The following is an 18155-nucleotide window of genomic DNA, read 5'->3' as shown; positions in this document are numbered from 1 at the left end:
TGTCTGTATTATTGCTTCGAGGACGTTAGTATTAAATTTTTTCCCATAATTTTCTTAAATGCAGGACTTGTCAACTATCTTTTTGCCACTGCTGTCGAGGGCGGAAGACGTTAATGTCAGCTGGACGTGATTTTAGAGCGCGCTTTAATTGTGGGAACGGCAGTGTTGTCACAGCTGGAGCAAATTGCCCTGCGACGTTCTAAATGCTGTATTCTGTCACATTAAACTTGTCCACCTGTCACATGCGCACCAGTCACTGACATTCAGACATCATAAAGCGAGTATTGCCTAGCCCTCCCTTCTCAAGACAGAGGGCTCTGAAAACGCACGTAATCGAAATTTTTAATGGACAGATAGATGAACTGAGTTCAAAAAGCCGGCCGGAGTGGCGGAGAGCTTCTAGGCGCTACAGTCTGGAACTGCGCGACCGCTACGGTCGGAGGTTCGAATCCTGCCTCGGCAATGGATGTGTTTGATGTCCTTAGGTTAGTTAGGTTTAAGTAGTTCTAAGTTCTAGGGGACTGATGATCTGAGAAGTTAAGTCCCATAGTGCTCAGAGCCATTTGAGTTCAGAGACAAGCAATTACGCACTTCATAATACTGAGCCTCTCCGACGTTGGTGCGCATCTTCTATATTTCATTAACGGTTCAGTAAACCGCAAAGTTTTAGAGCATATTATTGCGAATTAAGAAGAGAGTATTTGGCAGCAAAGAGCTTGGGTGTCTCCATAAGCCGTAGCTAAGCGGGATGTCGATATGTAACGATTTCCAAACGTAAATTCTCTCCGTCAAATCCCTTGAAAGAACTGGTCTCTAGTTACCACTCCATTGTCCAGCGATAACCTATCCCAATCCTCCGAAATAGTGTGTCGATGCTAGCGTATCGCAAGGGTTTTGTTGTTGTTGTTGTTGTTGTTGTTGTTGTTGTCTTCAGTCCTGAGACTGGTTTGATGCAGCTCTCCATGCTACCCTATCCTGTGCAAGCTGCTTCATCTCCCAGTACCTACTGCAACCTACATCCTTCTGAATCTGCTTAGTGTACCCATCTCTCGGTCTCCCTCTACGATTTTTCCCCTCCACGCTGCCCTCCAATGCTAAATTTGTGATCCCTTGATGCCTCAAAACATGTCCTACCAACCGATCCCTTCTTCTAGTCAAGTTGTGCCACAAACTTCTCTTCTCCCCAATCCTATTCAATACCTCCTCATTAGTTACGTGATCTATCCATCTTATCTTCAGTATTCTTCTGTAGCACCACATTTCGAAAGCTTCTATTCTCTTCTTGTCCAAACTAGTTATCGTCCATGTTTCACTTCCATGCATGGCTACACTCCAAACAAATACTTTCAGAAACGACTTCCTGATACATAAATCTATATTCGATGTTAACAAATTTCTCTTCTTCAGAAACGCTTTCCTTGCCATTGCCAGTCTACATTTTATATCCTCTCTACTTCGACCATCATCAGTTATTTTACTTCCTAAATAGCAAAACTCCTTTACTACTTTAAGTGTCTCATTTCCTAATCTAATTCCCTCAGCATCACCCGATTTAATTTGACTACATTCCATTATCCTCGTTTTTCTTTTGTTAATGTTCATCTTATATCCTCCTTTCAAGACACTGTCCATTCCGTTCAACTGCTCTTCCAAGTCCTTTGCCGTCTCTGACAGAATTACAATGTCATCGGCGAACCTCAAAGTTTTTACTTCGTCTCCATGAATTTTAATACCTACTCCAAATTTTTCTTTTGTTTCCTTTACTGCTTGCTCAATATAAAGATTGAATAACATCGGGGAGAGGTTACAACCCTGTCTCACTCCTTTCCCAACCACTGCTTCCCTTTCATGCCCCTCGACTCTTATTACTGCCATCTGGTTTCTGTACAAATTATAAATAGCCTTTCGCTCCCTGTATTTTACCCCTGCCATCTTTAGAATTTGAAAAAGAGTATTCCAGTCAACATTGTCAAAAGCTTTCTCTAAGTCTACAAATGCTAGAAACGTAGGTTTGCCTTTTCTTAATCTTTCTTCTAAGATAAGTCTTAAGGTCAGTATTGCCTCACGTGTTCCAACATTTCGACGGAATCCAAACTGATCCTCCCCGAGGTCCGCATCTACCAGTTTTTCCATTCGTCTGTAAAGAATTCGCGTTAGTATTTTGCAGCTGTGGCTTATTAAACTGATAGTTCGGTAATTTTCACATCTGTCAGCACCTGCTTTCTTTGGGATTGGAATTATTATTATTATTATTATTATTATTATTATTATTATTATTATTATTATTATTATTATTATATATTTCAGCTGTGTGTATTTACTCCCACTTTTAAGCTAACAGCTATCGTGGCTATAAATAAACCGCCGAAAAACTTGATGGAACGCCGGGGCCTGGCGGTGTTAAGGTCGCACTGCAATTACCGGTTCCGCCACCTTGGCTTTCAATTTCAGAAAATTTTTGGGACTTTTTTCGAAAAGCTCAAATGACGTTAAAAAAAGGTACATCGTCCTATTAAAAAATCTAAGTTGCTACGATGTCTCGGTTAAGACCATTAAACACAGAAGAAATTAATCTCCCCTCTGTATATTGTGTGTCAACCTCATTTCGATATCTCGAAACTATCACGGAGTAAGAGTTATGTCTTACGCGACTTACCATGTGTATGAAGTATTATCACTAATTATGTAAACTGAACTACTGTATCTCAACTTAAAGTTCGTTTTGTACACAATGGATTGTATTCCATTTGAAAAATATAGCAAAATATAGAATTTTTATGGAGCTGCGATAGATACATCTACCCGGTTTGTTACGTATGACAGCTTAACTCGCGAAGGTTTTATAGATGCGCTGCCCCATGTGTGTTTTTGTAAACGGTAGCTTAACTAGAAGTTAAAGTGCTCTGACAGCATCTGTATAGAAATTTCACCGATGTACACTTCCACACTGAGTGTTGCTCGTTCGCCAGATCTTGGGTGCAACCTTTAGAGACAGATGGAACGGCAGAGGAGGTCAAACACCATGGGCACCATGCTCACAAGACATAATCCTCCTTGACTTTTTTATGGGCTCACGTTAAGGCTTTGTCCAGTCCACCAGTTCCTGATGTGCAGCCTCTTAATTCACGAATACGACATGAGAAAATGGTGACGGAGAAGATTCTGCCAAGTACAGGAGTAGAAACTGCGTGCCGCCTAGACGTCCAACAGGTAACAAACGGACCACATATGACATTTTATAGCAAAAATTATGGTTTGGATTAAGCTTCCGCCTAATTATGTTTAGCAATTTTTGTAAACAGGGAAATATTGGATGCTCACCCTTTATTTTAAGCTCGTTTAAGACGACACGATTTAACGACTCTGCTTTCCTGTATGAATCATGTGACATTTCCCTTTCCTTTACGAAAATGGTAATAAAGTGTTGATTGTACAAGGGTTAGGACCCCCAGTGCGCGAGGAATGGAATGCGCCAGCTGCCCACTGTGCGTGCCTTGACGGCCGCTTTGCGTTCTGCCCACAGGCTACTCGCTGATCTACAACCCGTGGCTGTGCCTCATCTTCGAGGCGATGGAGAGCGTGACCAGCTCGCTGTCGTTCACGGCGGCCGTGACGTACGCCGCCAAGCTGTCCACCACCACCACAGACACCAGCATCCAGGGGCTGCTCGGCGGACTATACTTCGGAGTCGGTAAGTGTCCAGCCCTCGCTCCTCAGCGCTGCGGTGGCGCTGAGAGTATTCCAGGGACGGTCCGACGGTTGTCCATGGAAACCACCGTAATATTTAAATGAAGACGATATCTTTATTCGGACATATACCATCTTTATATATAGGTGAGGCTAACCGACCATTGATCTCCCTCTGTGCTGGATGCACACGCATCGCCCGAACTCTCACGGGATTCGGTAAGATTGTCTGCCGCAAGTAATGAGTGTAATGGGTGGGGGCACTACGAGTGTAGTGTGTGGACATTAAGTTGGAAATGTTGGTCTCACGGGGAACGTGCCAGGGATAAATCCCTGCAGTCGCTCTATCCTCTGTGCCCTCGGTGGCTCAGATGGACAGAGGGTCTGCCATGTAAGCAGGAGATCCCGGGTTCGAGTTCCGGTCGGAGAACTCATTGTCAAATGCCCCGTCAATGTATATCAACGCCTGTCGACAGCTTACGGTCTTGCTTCTTATTATTGTTTTGCCGTAATATTTAGTCTGAAATTGGAAAAAAAATCTATGCGAGTGAAGCAGAGGGCACTAAGTTAGTGTTGAAAATGGTTGAAATGGCTCTGAGCACTATGGGACTTAACATCTATGGTCATCAGTCCCCTAGAACTTAGAACTACTTAAACCTAACTAACCTAAGGACGACACACACATCCATGCCCGAGGCAGGATTCGAACCTGCGACCGTATCAGTCGTGCGGTTCCGGACTGAGCGACTAGAACCGCTAGACCACCGCGGCCGGCCAGTTAGTGTTCCATAAAGTAAATACTATGTCTGCAACTTTGCTTCCTCCGTTTTTTCTCAAAGTTCGGGAGTTTATTGTGGAAAAACTTACAAAAATTGTGATTCACACTATTGCCCATCACTGGCCACTACATTCTCCCATCTTTCGGATGGCATACGAATCTCGTGGCGGAAGACCTGGGCGTCTTTTGTGGTGATCCATGAATCGATTCAATTTTTCACTGGTTCATATGATCAGAAGTGCTGGTCAGTCAGCCAGACTGACTACCACCTTTTTCGATCAGTGGTACACAGAGAGAACCACGTATGGAGAATACGGTGGGAGGGATACGACTTCTCATTTCAACGTTTCCAAGTTTTGCGGCATGGGGCCGAGCACTAAACTTCTGCAAAATTACCTTCACGTGTCTATCGCTGTATTGTGGCCGTTTGCATTTGAGTGCTGGGTTCGAATGCACCAATTGCATTCGATAGTGACGACCTGTGACTGACTTCGTCTGTTTCAGTAGTTACGGAAACGTTCTGTCTTCCACTGCCATGCCGGTATTAGACATCAAAATCACCGTTCTTAAGGCGTTGAAAATATTCTCTGCACGTTCTTCCACTAATAGTTCCCTCACCGTTGGCCTTACCCAGCATTTTAAGATCCACAAACGCAGATTTCTTCATGCTGAAACAGAAAATTAAAACTTCCCACAAATGGCGTGAAATGGATACGTAAGTTGACGTACTCAATCGAGAATAACCTTATGATGCAATCACACATCGACTAATATTTTTATGGCATTGTTTTACCTGAGCTGATTGTATTACACCTATGACCGACCACCCGAACCCCACCTGCCGCTACTACAGTCTATTGCAAAACGGCGGAAGCAAAGTTGTAGAACTAATAGTTTCTTGTCCTATTGTAGATTTTTGTATGGGGGCATGGCGAGGCTTCGTTGTTTTACGACCCAGCTGAAAACAGTCGTGGTAGGATAGGGTGGGGGGCTGAGGCTGTGGTGGGCGGTATCGGCGAGTCTTCCCGTTTTGTTTGCCCGGGAAGAAGACACTTACAAATCTAAGAGGCGTTTTCATAACACAGCCGGCGCGAGGTGCTTGCTTGGTCACATGCTGATTGGAAGAGAAGGAAAAGAGGCTCTCATTCTCTGGTCGAAAATACTGTGTGAGCAGTTTCTCAAGCTGTCACTCTGGTAATAATAATGTCGTGTGGCGAGAGTCTCCCGTCGGGTAGACCGTTCGCCTGGTGCAGGTCTTTCGAGTTAACGCCACTTCGGCGACCTGCGCGTCGATGGGGATGAAATTATGATTAGGACAACACAACACCCAGTCCCTGAGCCGAGAAAATCTCCGACCCAGCCGGGCATCGAACCCGGGGCCTTAGGATTTACAGTCTGTCACGCTGACCACTCAGCTACCGGGGGCGGACCTCACGCTGGTGCCGATTAGACTCCAGCCACGGCCGCCGCATTGGCCCCCACCCCGTCCATTACCCCGTACCACCCCTCCTCAGCCCCATGCCACGGCTGTGCGTGGAGGCGTCGCTGGTGGTGACATTCCTCTTATCATAAAATATATGGTGAATAAATACTTATTGTTAAAAGAGGCTGGCGCCACACAGTTCGGTAAACAGCACGTGCACGGTATAATTTTATTGGCCACTCACTGAATCTCTTGTCGAAGGGGCTAGCGACTTCTTGTTTCTTTCGCCTCACAGGCCGACTGGTGGTTGCAGGATTGTGATTGGACGTATGGTTTTTGTTAGCAGAGGTTAAGTGAAACTGAGGTGGGAAGTGCGAAGTACATTCTGGTGCGGAACTCAGACTGGGGCAGAAGGGGCGTTGGCTCTCATACTTCAGTCGTGGTGTCCATTCTTGAGCAGCGGGGACTCTTGCGTCTGGAAACAGTGCTGGAGCTGCGTCCAATCTACGGTGGCGTCTGTTTAATTTGGCAAGCGTGGCTACGCCAAACACCACGCTAGGCCCGAACCGATTTGTCAGGCCGCATGGAAATCGGGGAAGCGCGGGGTTCACTTAGTTTCATTCTGTTAATTCAACTAGTAGCTTATCTTTAACATGTGAGTGATTTTTTATTTCCGAGCGGATGCAATTTTATTTCATGCAGGCTGAACTAACATCAAGAACAATGTGGGCAGAGCAATTTTTTTTTGTCCCGTCACGTCGCGTAGCTTTTGGCCAAACTCATTCCAAGTGAAATCTTTAGTTCTGGCTTGCTTGTTTTTCCTGCGGCCCAACTATTAATGTACAATGTCTATTTCTTGTGTTCTTTGAAGATTTTAATATTCAGATGTTCTTTTGAGATGTAAATAACTTGTAGAATTTTTACTGCTATTGTGCTAATTAGAAGAAATTTTAAACAATCTAATGTGTACTGGACTTACACTTTAAGTAAACAGAATCATGAAACAAGACTCCTTCCAATCTTGCGACTTAATGTAATTGGTCCCTTTCGCAAAACACGTGACAGTCGTAGGTCCGTTGACCTGACTGTAATAAAGATGCACGATTTTTCAAGGACGTCACAACACGTTTATTGCTATGGTGCAATGTGTGCCATTAATTTTTGTCAAAATCGCAGTGTAGTTCTTAAACAACGTCCAGCTTGAATAAAAACGCGCTGTCGCACTATGCAGTTAGCTTCCGTAGCCGAGTGACCAGTGAGTCTCTCTCATGTGAACGACCCAGGTTGAATTGCCGAAACTTTAAGGTATCTTGAAACTTCCTGGCAGATTAAAACTGTGTGCCGGACCGAGACTAGAACTCGGGACATTTGCCTTTCGCGAGCAAGTGCTCTACCGACTAAGCTAACGAAGCACGATTCACGCCCCGTCCTCACAGCTTTAATTCCGCCAGTACCTCGTCTCCTACCTTCCAACCTTCACAGAAGGTCTCCTGCGCGCCTTGCAGAACTAAAGGTATCTTTCCTTAGTGGGAGGACTATGACGGACAGCACTCAGCCTCCTGATGACAAATGAGAAACTACTAGAATGAGTAGTGACTCAAACGTCTGAAGAGAAGCGAACGGCCGGAAAAGCGGTGTGCTGGTCACATGGCTCGCCATATTGCATCTGCGTGACGCATCATGCAGAGGATGATACGGCAGTCGGTCGACGTCGCATAGTCGTCAGGGTATGATCGCAGCGAACACTCCTGCGCAGACCGACCTCATTCCACGAACTTGTCACCACGAACTTGTCAAGCTATTCTGGAACCTGTTATCGACCTTCAGTCAGTCAAAGGTCAGGAGAGGCAACACTTAAACACTTGTAAAGGCGTGCTTTGGACAGCCAGTAGGAGATGAGAAAAGGGTCGTTCACATTATCACCCACGCATTCGGCTCGTGATCACAACGTGACAGGTGTTACTCAACGGTATATAAGCCACACTGCACCACGTCACATTTTCCATGAGGATCAGATAGCTACAAATATTGCTAAAGGTAGCTGCAAAATGTTTCACCAACATGCAATAAATCGGAGTAGTACATCACGAATTAGTGAACATCCCTTAAAACTAAGATATCCCAAACAAATGGCAAAACATGAATTGAAAGTTTCAAGATAAGGTTTCAATAATAGCAGTGCCGATAGCTCGGACTCTGAATTACGGAATTGAGACAATTTTCTTCACCTCTTACAAAACAATCACTGGGTAGCGGTAAGCGTTAGAAGTGTAACTCTGTTTGCAGAGATTGTGGTAGCCACAGACAGCCCTTACGCCCAATCTCCTATTCACGGAACTGAAACTCGGTAATTGTTTTTTCAATCAGAAAACACTCTGCAAAACAAAAATGTGGTGATGATGTAACTGCAATAGTCTTAGTGCTTTTGATCTTCTCTATACTCCTGCAGTTAACTGACTTGAATATGCATGCCTCCAAAAATTAAGATTCAGCTGATAGATCAACAATTTTTTTTACTGATACATAGCTCCTATACGCCATGGACAATACCTTTGTGAAATAACTAGAAACAGATTGTACGAAGAAATTAAAAAAGTTGCAGTTGATATATGAGGAATAATGTCAGTTCAGTAAGATTTTATTTCAGAAAATAAAAAAAAGGATGAATTTTTGTAAATCGTCCTTGATATCTTCCTCCTGCTTAGGCAGGTTGAAGCTCCTACTTACCAACGAAATAAGTGCCTAGATATTTATATTTATTGTTGTTCATATCCAACCGACGAAAAATTAGTTTTTATTTCTTGTCACAGATTTTTCTACTCTTTTGGGATTGCTAGTGGATACACTACACTGACATTAATATTAATAGTTCGAGCTTCTGCACTATTCGTCTTTCTCCATGTACACTTTTTTAAAAAAAATTTGCTTTTGGTTAAGTTTTCGTCATATAGGAAGTTCTGCAAAACATTGCCAAGATTAGGTTTCCCGTTGAAAGTTTCACTTGCTTTCAGTTCTGTAATGTGGCTATTGTAGAACGAAATACTGATACAGGTAACAAAATGAAGAAGAGAACGGTGTAGTACAGCTACAATGTCATTATTGATGACGGAATAAGTGTTCCAATTGATGATGAATCATATGAATCTTATAACAAGTTGTGTTGCATGTATACTACTTCGTTCCAACGAAATACCAGTTTCTATGTAAGAGACTGTGCATTGTGGAACTACATGAGTTGGAACTTCATAGGAAATGGAGATACCTAAGCCTCGTGGCTCCTATTAACACATTGGGAAAGAAACGAACGCCAAAACAAGGCTCCGTTATAGTATGTGTGCGAATAATTTCGATATGAATACAGAGTTAGCACAACTGATTATACTGTTACTGACTTTGCATTAAAAGGATTTCTTGTAATTTTGGTAGGTCGTGAGAATAGCTGTGCAAGCTACCAGTGCGAAAGTTTACAGCTCTTACCAGTTTTATTTCTGATAACATACCCATTCCGCATTTTTCTGTGAATTTAGGCATTTGCACAATAGCAGATATTCACGCACATACGTCCTTCTCGTACGTTTCTCACAGAAACTGCAAAAGTTGAAGAAATTTCTTGATAGAAGTGGCGTGTTTAAGAGATAGGGGGCGACGAATGACGGGGCCGCCATTTTGGTTCACATACCTTTAAGCTACAAATTATATAAATTTTCTGTCTTTCGAAGCATAGAAACGCAGCTTCTCTTCTTCAGCGTCAAGATGGTTCGTGTTTGCTTTTCATGTCAGCGGGCGCACAGCTTCTCCGGAACGTGCCTCTGTTGTGGACTTCCCGCTCCTGCAGCCCGTAATAGGGCACTTGTAGCCAACTACCCATTCGTCAACCTAACTGTAGTTAGTACATCCTCCATCACGTACTGCAGACCCGTAGCCAAGGTCACTGTCGTAAATTAAGACTACACACTCGTGCCTCTCATAAGAATCTTTCACAAGAGTCGCAAAGTCGCTATGCTGATGCTAAAATTAGCAATTCATTTAGCAAGCAATAAGTTTGCAATACGACAGGAAATGTAACGTAAATAGTGTATTGTTCCGGCAAGCACTTAAAAATGCATATTTCTAGAGCTGAAAGATATTCGTTATATATATAAAATTTTTGCTTAATTTTTTTCCTGTAGCTATTACTAAATAAATAATTTTTGCTTAGGGCAATTTAACAGTATCCATGCTTAAATCTAAAGCGTACGTCAAACATCAAAATACCACACTTCCTCAAGAATAAGATTGGTTTAAAATGAGTATCGTTCTAAAAATCTGTTTTTCATACGTTACCCAAAATTTTCCGGTCATTGACCTATGAAATTAAAGCAGTTACAGCAATTTAAAAAACTTTATATACGAAGAAACACACACTTACTTCGATGAAAATTCCATAGAAAAGTACATGAAATAACTATTAGCAATATGTCAAGTCGGAGTTTTAATTATGATAAAATGATGAAAAATTATTTCTTGTGAATAGTTTGTTGTTTGTACTCGCCAATGGAATGAATGCCTGTCTCGGTATTCCTGTTCAGATCTCGGTCGTAAAGGCAATCATCAGTACGCAGCATACGAAGGTTCTGCCAACTTCTTCAGCTCTTCGGGTGAGCAGGTTCGTTAGTGTCACACTTATGAATTTGAGACAGTATACCGTTTATTACTCTCTCACTTCACGGAAGACAGAAATGGCAGATTACCAAATCTGTAGTTCATAAAAAGTAATCTCTAAAGATACTGAACATTATAAATAATTCTGAATAAACTCATTAAAGCTGCCTCTACTATCATCGCCAACAATTAGATATTATGTTAGCAGTAATGTTTATACGATCAGACTCTCAACGAAGTTGTACAAGAAATTTCGTGAAGGTAAAGAAAAGGAAATGAACAATTTGATGTTTTTTGGGGTCTTAATTCGGGAGATTATTTAGCAGCTTTCCACGCTAAAATATTCTGCACAAGCTCCTTTGTCTCCACGTCACTACTGAAAACTTCTTCTGTATTTGAACTTTTGCATACTGTGGTTAAGACTTGCTCTCCTGCAGTTACTATCAACCAAATTCCCTCCATAGCTTTGATACCTCAGGACGTCTGCCGATCTCTTCTTTTTGTAAAGGTGTGCCACAAATTTCTTATCGTCCCAGTTCGATCGAGTATCTCTTTGTTACTCCAGTTACGCATCTAGTCAACATCATTATTCTGTAGCACCGTATTTAGAAATTTCCCATAAATTTACTTTCATCGATTTACATAATTATGTGGTCACACTTCTGTATTGAACACACATGATGCTCAGAATTTATTGAAATGCCCTGAAATTGTACAGAGTGGCCAGAAACAGACTGCAAAGCTTGTAAGGGTGTTGCAGGTTTGGTTGTGCTGATAAATAAATGCTAAGAAAAAATTAGATACGTTGTGCCGTTTCAATCAGGCCGTTGCACGCACAAACTCAGGCGACCAGTTCGGTTTCCTAAAACCGATCAAGAAGACTGTACAAAAACTGGATGGTGGGGGGGTTAGTAAGGATGGAACCTCTGAGTCAAAGGCTGAGTAGTCTCGTGCTCCACCATCTACACTTTGAGAACAAATGGCACTAGCTGTATTTGGCAGGGTGCTTGAATTTACGCGCCCAACGGCTTGACTGACTAAATTCATGCTAATTACTGCGGAAATGGTGCAACGTATCGAATTTTCCTCATAACAATCATTTGTCGGCAAAACCTACCCTGGAACGCCTTTGCAAGCTCTTGAGACTATTTCTGGCCAACCAGCATATTTTTGAGCCAACAATTTCACACATACAAAACTTGATTTTTTCTTTTTTTTGTGACTCTCGGTTTGTTTCCGCAGGCAAGGGAGCTGGCAGCCTGGTGGGAGGCTACCTGATGAAGGGGATCGGGGCGCGACCCACTTACCAGGTCTTCGCCGCGATGTGCGCCGTCGTGGGCACCTTCTACTTCTTCTTCAACAAGTTCTACCTGCGCCGCAGGCCGCAGGTTGAGGGTAACGACATCATCAAGGACAAGATAAAATTCATGGACGGCGGAGAAAAAGGATTTGGGAAATCCAAGAAGAACAAGAACAAGGAAGCGGACGCTTTCGCCATCGAGACTTCCCCTATCAACAAGGACACTTCCAAAAGTTACTCCGCCAATGAGGTGGTGAACGCGAGCATAGCTGCTGCCAACTTCGACACGACGGCGCCTGCTGCCGCGGGCTGGAACGTCAACCACGCTTACGAAGATACGGAGGGGCAGAGCGCCACCGAGCAGTGTAGTGACATTAAGGAGAATCCCAATGAAGTTGACGAGAACAGAAGCGAAGATCGAGCTGACGAGCAGCCGCCGGAAGAGTCGGGAAGTCCGAAGAAGGTTAAGGATGAAGAGAGCAGCGGATCACCCGCTAGCACCAAAGAGGGTCACACCACCGAGGAAGAGACGAAGACTGCTGCAGCAGAAGCTACGCCCCCGAGCGTGGAAGGCGACGCGAAATAGTGTTAAAGGACGTGGCCCAACTGGAGCCAGAATAGCTGCCACCGTTGCCCTTAGCTGTGTGTCGGTGCGAGCAGAGGAATGACACTTTCGAGAGACTGCGCTCGTTCAAGTGAAGGAGGACTTGTACGGAGAACTGGAGATCACTGTTTTTACGAAATGTGACTGCTAGGCCATGTGGCGTGCATTCTGACCAGTAAACTCTGACACAGCAACGTTTCGTTGTTCAGTATTCCTGTGACATATTGTAACATAACTTGTTGTATATAAACTTTTAGTTAGGTAAAAATATGTTTGACAATAAACTTATTTTAAATTACACTAAAATGAACACTACGAAAGGGACAAAATGACATCAATAAATGATCTCTGTAGACTAAGATAGCGATTCTTGCCGTTAAAGCAGAGCTCAAAATTGTCCATTCCTGTTTGTATTAATTCTTCCACTTCATTCCTCTAAAGAGGCTGAATGTAGAACATTAACAGAAAAGGAACTATATACATTAGTTCCCTTTCTGAACCTGTTAGTGCGTGTCTAAGATCTGTAAAAAAAAAAATATAAAATACAAATTCAGTTACAGACGTGAACTTTGTCACCTATTCTTTTTTCACTTTTATCCTCAAAAGCACATTATCAATCAAACTAACTCTGCTGCAGAATGCCACATGTCATTTCTCTGTCCACTACGCATACAGCAGTGAGAAAGACTTCATCCTGTCTAAGTGACCAGGCGGTGACATTCCGCGCCCTAGTAGTTCCTGACTCACTTCAAGCAAACAGGACAAGAATGACCAGCACTTCAATATTTCCTTGCTGTGGCAATAGTCAGGTATGAAACAGAACTGAGGTTGAGCCAGTTTACGGTACACTTCACACACAAGACATAAGGATTTGTCTGGTGATTGTGTTTAAATGTCACAGACCTCTAATATATCTAGGATCATACAATAAATCAATAACTGTGTGAAACTAGACAGATGGGTACTTTATTTTCCTAAAGAATTGCAGTCATTGCACTTTAAAATCATCAGTTATTTCAGGGAGCTTGCTTTAAAGCACTTGCCGTCAGGTCGCACAGGTGTGACAATAATGATAGATCCAGGAACCTCATCGAATTCTTAAATGTAACGGTATCCCATACATCTAAATCAGGTAGCTACGAAGAAAACCACGAGATCAATGAAAATAATTTTTCTTTTTGATAATAAAAGTAGCTTTAGTAGACTTGTCTGTGTTGTTCATTGTGCATAAATAACAACTGTCGATTTAGTTAGGGGTGTGGTCGAAGCCAAAAGCTACGTAGTAGCTATGGCTCTTTTGGAAGTGGATTTAAATGCACAAGATTATTTACTTTCATCGCTTTAATTATTTATATCGACATGTTAATTAGCACCAGATTTTACACTGTTTTAGCAAAGAATGTTGAAAACGTAGGCTATTGTGCGTTATACATACTTCATTGCACTGTATGGATCATGTTAAATAGTCATATTTACAAGATGATCTTCAAGTAAACTGGACAACCTCATTACTGACAGTAAGCCTCTCACTGCAGTTAATAATCTACAGTGGTGAGTATCCGACATGACTGCACTGAATACTTCAGATAGTTTGATATGTTGGATGAAACTGTTACGGAGACCTGTTCCGTTTTAATCCGTGAGTGTAAGTTCAACACACGTTGTAATAGTCGAACGGAAAAGTAATTAAGAAAGGTGTGTGATTATGTAAGTTGTGCAAGACCTGGAAACCATCTACGTAGTTATTTACATTGAGTTGTACCATTAGATCATCTGTAGTTAATGACTTCCGTCACTGAGAAATAAATTGACAAGTAGTCCGTATTTGTAAAAGATCTACTTTGATAGCATCAGAACCAGCAGAGGTGTACTGTGGTGCTGAAATAAGAGGAAATGCTAATACAAGTTTCTGAGAAACGGTAAGGTCAGACGTTCACTAACATAAAAACTTGTTAGCTGAATGCGGGAAAAGTATTCTTAGTTTTACAGTATGACATGTGAATGAAGGAGGCAAAAAGAATCTTGTTACAAGCCAATATCATTTAGCAACGGAATATCCAAATTAACAGGCTGACATAGAGGGGACAATCCACTGGGGAATTTGCATGAGGACAGTCTGAACTGATCTGCTGTTGGGTGAATTTTGAGCGACCAAATTTCAGCTTACGACGTATAGAATTTATAGACGACCAGCATATGGGTATGACCAAAATTGGTTTCTTTTTACTACTTCTTATTTTACACAAATAAGTGTACAGCACGTCAACCACTGATCTCCATGGACTGAATGCCGCTATTTTCGGAAAACCGTAGAGCATGGAATAGTAAAAGGTGCTGACAAATTAAGCGATCTGCAGAGTACAAATGTAAGTGTAAAGGAGACCTTTGGTTTTCCTGGTAAGAACAGCGTATCGCATCCTTAAATTCAATAAATAATCAATACAGAATTCCATCTCAATGTCTCCTGAACCAAGCACAATAACTTGAATGCAAAATTAGCGAATGTCCAGCAGGTTTCTGACCAAATACATAGTACCCAAAACTAATGTCAATTATAAAATTAATTCTCAGACACACAAAAATAGTGAGTGGATCCTAAATCACATCCAGATTCTGAAAGACTACCAACTGAACTTCAGAACAGATGCAATTGTTCGTGAAACCGTTAATGATACAAAATCTAAGATCAAAGAGAAGTTTCGGAACGTTTTGAAATTAAAACAAGAATGAGACAAGGAGACCGACTCGCATTACTTTTAAATTGTCGAGGAGACAGTAGTCCAAGAGTGATAACTAAATTCGGAGCATCGCATTGACGGACGTATCAAATCAGGATGAACCAGAATTAAGATGCACTTCTTAGCTTTTGTAAACTACAAAATCGGGACTGTTTGCCAGTCAAACATCTGAGCAAAGCCATCCAAGGAAGTAGTCTGGTTACGAAACTCGATGTCACAAAACTGAAAAAACTTTAGTCTGCTAACGATGTCTACAATAAAAAATGCTCAACATGAAAAAATAGAGGCACAAGTCATCAGACCGGTGTCTGTCTGAGCTTGAAGTACTGTTCTCACATTATAGGGAAAGAGACATTTAAGAACTCGAAAAGAGAGAACGAAAAGAAATCAGGTGCGTTTGAGGTTCAAACTGTACTGAATAAGAAACACACAAAGAACAAAGACAAAGATATGGCAATATCTGCCAAGATACGAAAAAAAGAAAGCTATGATTCTACGAGAACATGAAAAGAATGGAAATTACCAGATTAACTAAATAAAATTGTAGCCATGCAATGGATTAATAGAGTAAGACCTGAAGCAAGCACGAATAACAAGACTGTGTAGGAGTCAGAAAACTGACGACTTGTCAGTTGGCATGACATAAACCCTAAAACACCGAGACCGTTTGATTGACAAGCAGAAAAAGGTATTTGTGGGAGAATGAAAGTGTGGGCGCAAAGGAATGGTATAACAAAACTCAGAAAATGCCCCTTGTGATCCACTGATGATCGAGTAAGACCCAAATGTGAATAATAATAATAATAATAATAATAATAATAATAATAACGCAAAGAGTGGCAGTACTTGCCGGCCAAGCGCTGTATGACTGCTAACTATAGTCTGTTCTTCGAACGTGTTAGTACAGTAAGCCGAAATTGGAGGAAACAGTCAACCGTGGCTATGAATCTTGTGATACAGATTGTACAGTATAAGAGGCAGAGTCAAATGAAAACCTTACTTTTTAAAATTCGTTACTGAAAAAAGTGGAACAGAAGTTTGTCGTTTTTCGATATAGTCTGTCATTCAACACACTTCCTCCTGAGCTTAGAAAGTGCATGAATTCCTCTGAAAAAAAAGAAGAAAATCTTTTGGCAGTGTGCGCAGACACTCCTACACCGCCTGCTGCATCTCTTCATCGGAACGAAATTTTTCCTTCCATTGCCTCTCTGAGTGATCCAAACGTTGGGTTACCACTCGGTGCGAGATCTGGTGGGTGTGACAGTTGTGGCGGAGTATAAATCTTTCAGTTCTGGAGTGAGCTGCTGGGTCACCCACCTTGCAGACATTTTCAAAACTTTAGCACTTCCTGAATGACGTGATGTTCTGAGCCACGATTGATGTTCATGTTTGTGGCTGTACCATCCATCACACGGCGATTTTCCACCACAACGGCTTCAACTGCTGCAGTAACCATCCTGAGGACCTGCAACTACCCATCTACATGGAAACATCGTAGGTGCTAGCCATTCCTAAGGCTGGTAAGGACAACAGGCTGTGCAGAACTATCGCCCCACAAGCCTGCTGCCTGCAGTCTCCAAGATGTTAGGCTGTACACCAAGCGACTGCGAGGGATGAAGGCGAGCTCCCTGACGAGCAGTTCGGCCTCTGAGCATCAACTGCTTCGCCTGGTGGTGCAGGCGACGGGAGCACTGGAGCGACGCGAGTACCTCGGCTCAGTACTCGTTGACGTCTCCAGAACATTCGACAGCGTGTTGCACGACTGACTCGTGTGCAAATATCTGGTACATGGGTTACCAGCGTCGCACGCCCGCCTGCTCCGATAGTACTTGACGGGGCGCACCTTCCACGTTTGCATGGCGATGAAGAGTCCACAGCACGTCCCATCAGAGCGGGAGAGTACCACAGGGGTGCACCTTTGGCCCCCTCCTATACTACCTGAAACCTGTGAATTAAGGAAGGCAGGAGTGGGTTACGATTGTGGACGGGGCCCGAATCAATCACTATTGGTTTGCTTTGCAAATTCACTCATTTATTTTAGTAAAGTTTTTAAAAATAAGCGAATGAGGTCGAAATCAGAATTTTAAGGCACGTAACCACAATCACGGCTGAAGGATTTTAACGCAAAAATGACAATTACTTAAAATTTAACAAATACATAAAACGCAGACAGCCAATAATTTCTAAGACAAGCCAATGTGGTCGCAATCAGAAATTTAAGGCAAGTAACCACAATCACGGCTGAAGGCTTTTAACGCCAAAAAGGTAATTATAAACAGAAAATTAACAAATATACCGTCAAATGGCATATGGCATAGCAAAAAAGTCACCAAACAGGTGAGACAAATGATGGTAACTTAATAATACAATAATAAAATAAAACACAAGGGCCAGTGACAAACGATGCTCCAGGATTCGACCACTGAGTAGGTCACACCAAAACACTTTCGCAAGCGAAGAGCTAAGCAGCCAAGAGTTGCATTCGGACTACAAGGCGGTTACTTGGACCAGAGGCAGTCTAACGAGCGATTAATGATAATCTTGTTGAGGCTACCTGACACCCAACAAACAAATGCAAGATGTAAAATTACGCCAAAACCAGAGCCGGCGATCTGGGCTCTGCCCACAGAATACTGTGCTTAGAGCGCCCGCAACAAGAAGGAATGACTACCACTAAGTCAGAAGAACGCCACCCAACCTACAGTCAATAAGCTGTCAAACTTACACGCCTCACCCGACAGCGGCGGCAAGGCGAGGAAATGTGCACTGCCGTTACATACCGGGTGATCAAAAAGTCGGTATAAAATTGAAAACTTAATAAACCACGGAATAATGTAGATAGAGAGGTTACAATTGACACACATGCTTGGAATGACATGGAGTTTTATTAGGACTACCCCATATTGCTAGACGCGTGAAAGATCTCGTGTGCGCGTCGTTTGGTGATGATCGTGTGCTCAGCCGCCACTTTCGTCATGCTTGGC

At 42.6% G+C, this 18155-nt stretch overlaps 1 protein-coding gene across 2 annotated transcripts in view; it reads left to right on the top strand.

The window, feature by feature from the left end:
* Positions 1-13000, top strand: part of LOC126272925 (uncharacterized) — a 331098-nt gene extending 318098 nt beyond the window's left edge. For both annotated transcript variants that reach the window (XM_049976217.1, XM_049976226.1), the window contains exons 9-10: positions 3524-3691; positions 11772-13000. In XM_049976217.1, coding sequence (XP_049832174.1) covers positions 3524-3691; positions 11772-12415 — 812 coding nt within the window. In that variant the 3' untranslated portion in view covers positions 12416-13000. The remainder of the gene's footprint in view (positions 1-3523; positions 3692-11771) is intronic.
* The last annotated feature ends 5155 nt before the right edge of the window (positions 13001-18155 follow it).

This window comes from Schistocerca gregaria, chromosome 1 (assembly GCF_023897955.1).
Source record: "Schistocerca gregaria isolate iqSchGreg1 chromosome 1, iqSchGreg1.2, whole genome shotgun sequence".
Classification (NCBI taxonomy): domain Eukaryota; kingdom Metazoa; phylum Arthropoda; class Insecta; order Orthoptera; family Acrididae; genus Schistocerca; species Schistocerca gregaria.
The sequence above is the reverse complement of the archived record's forward strand: the minus strand, read 5'-3'. Positions and strand labels throughout refer to the sequence as shown.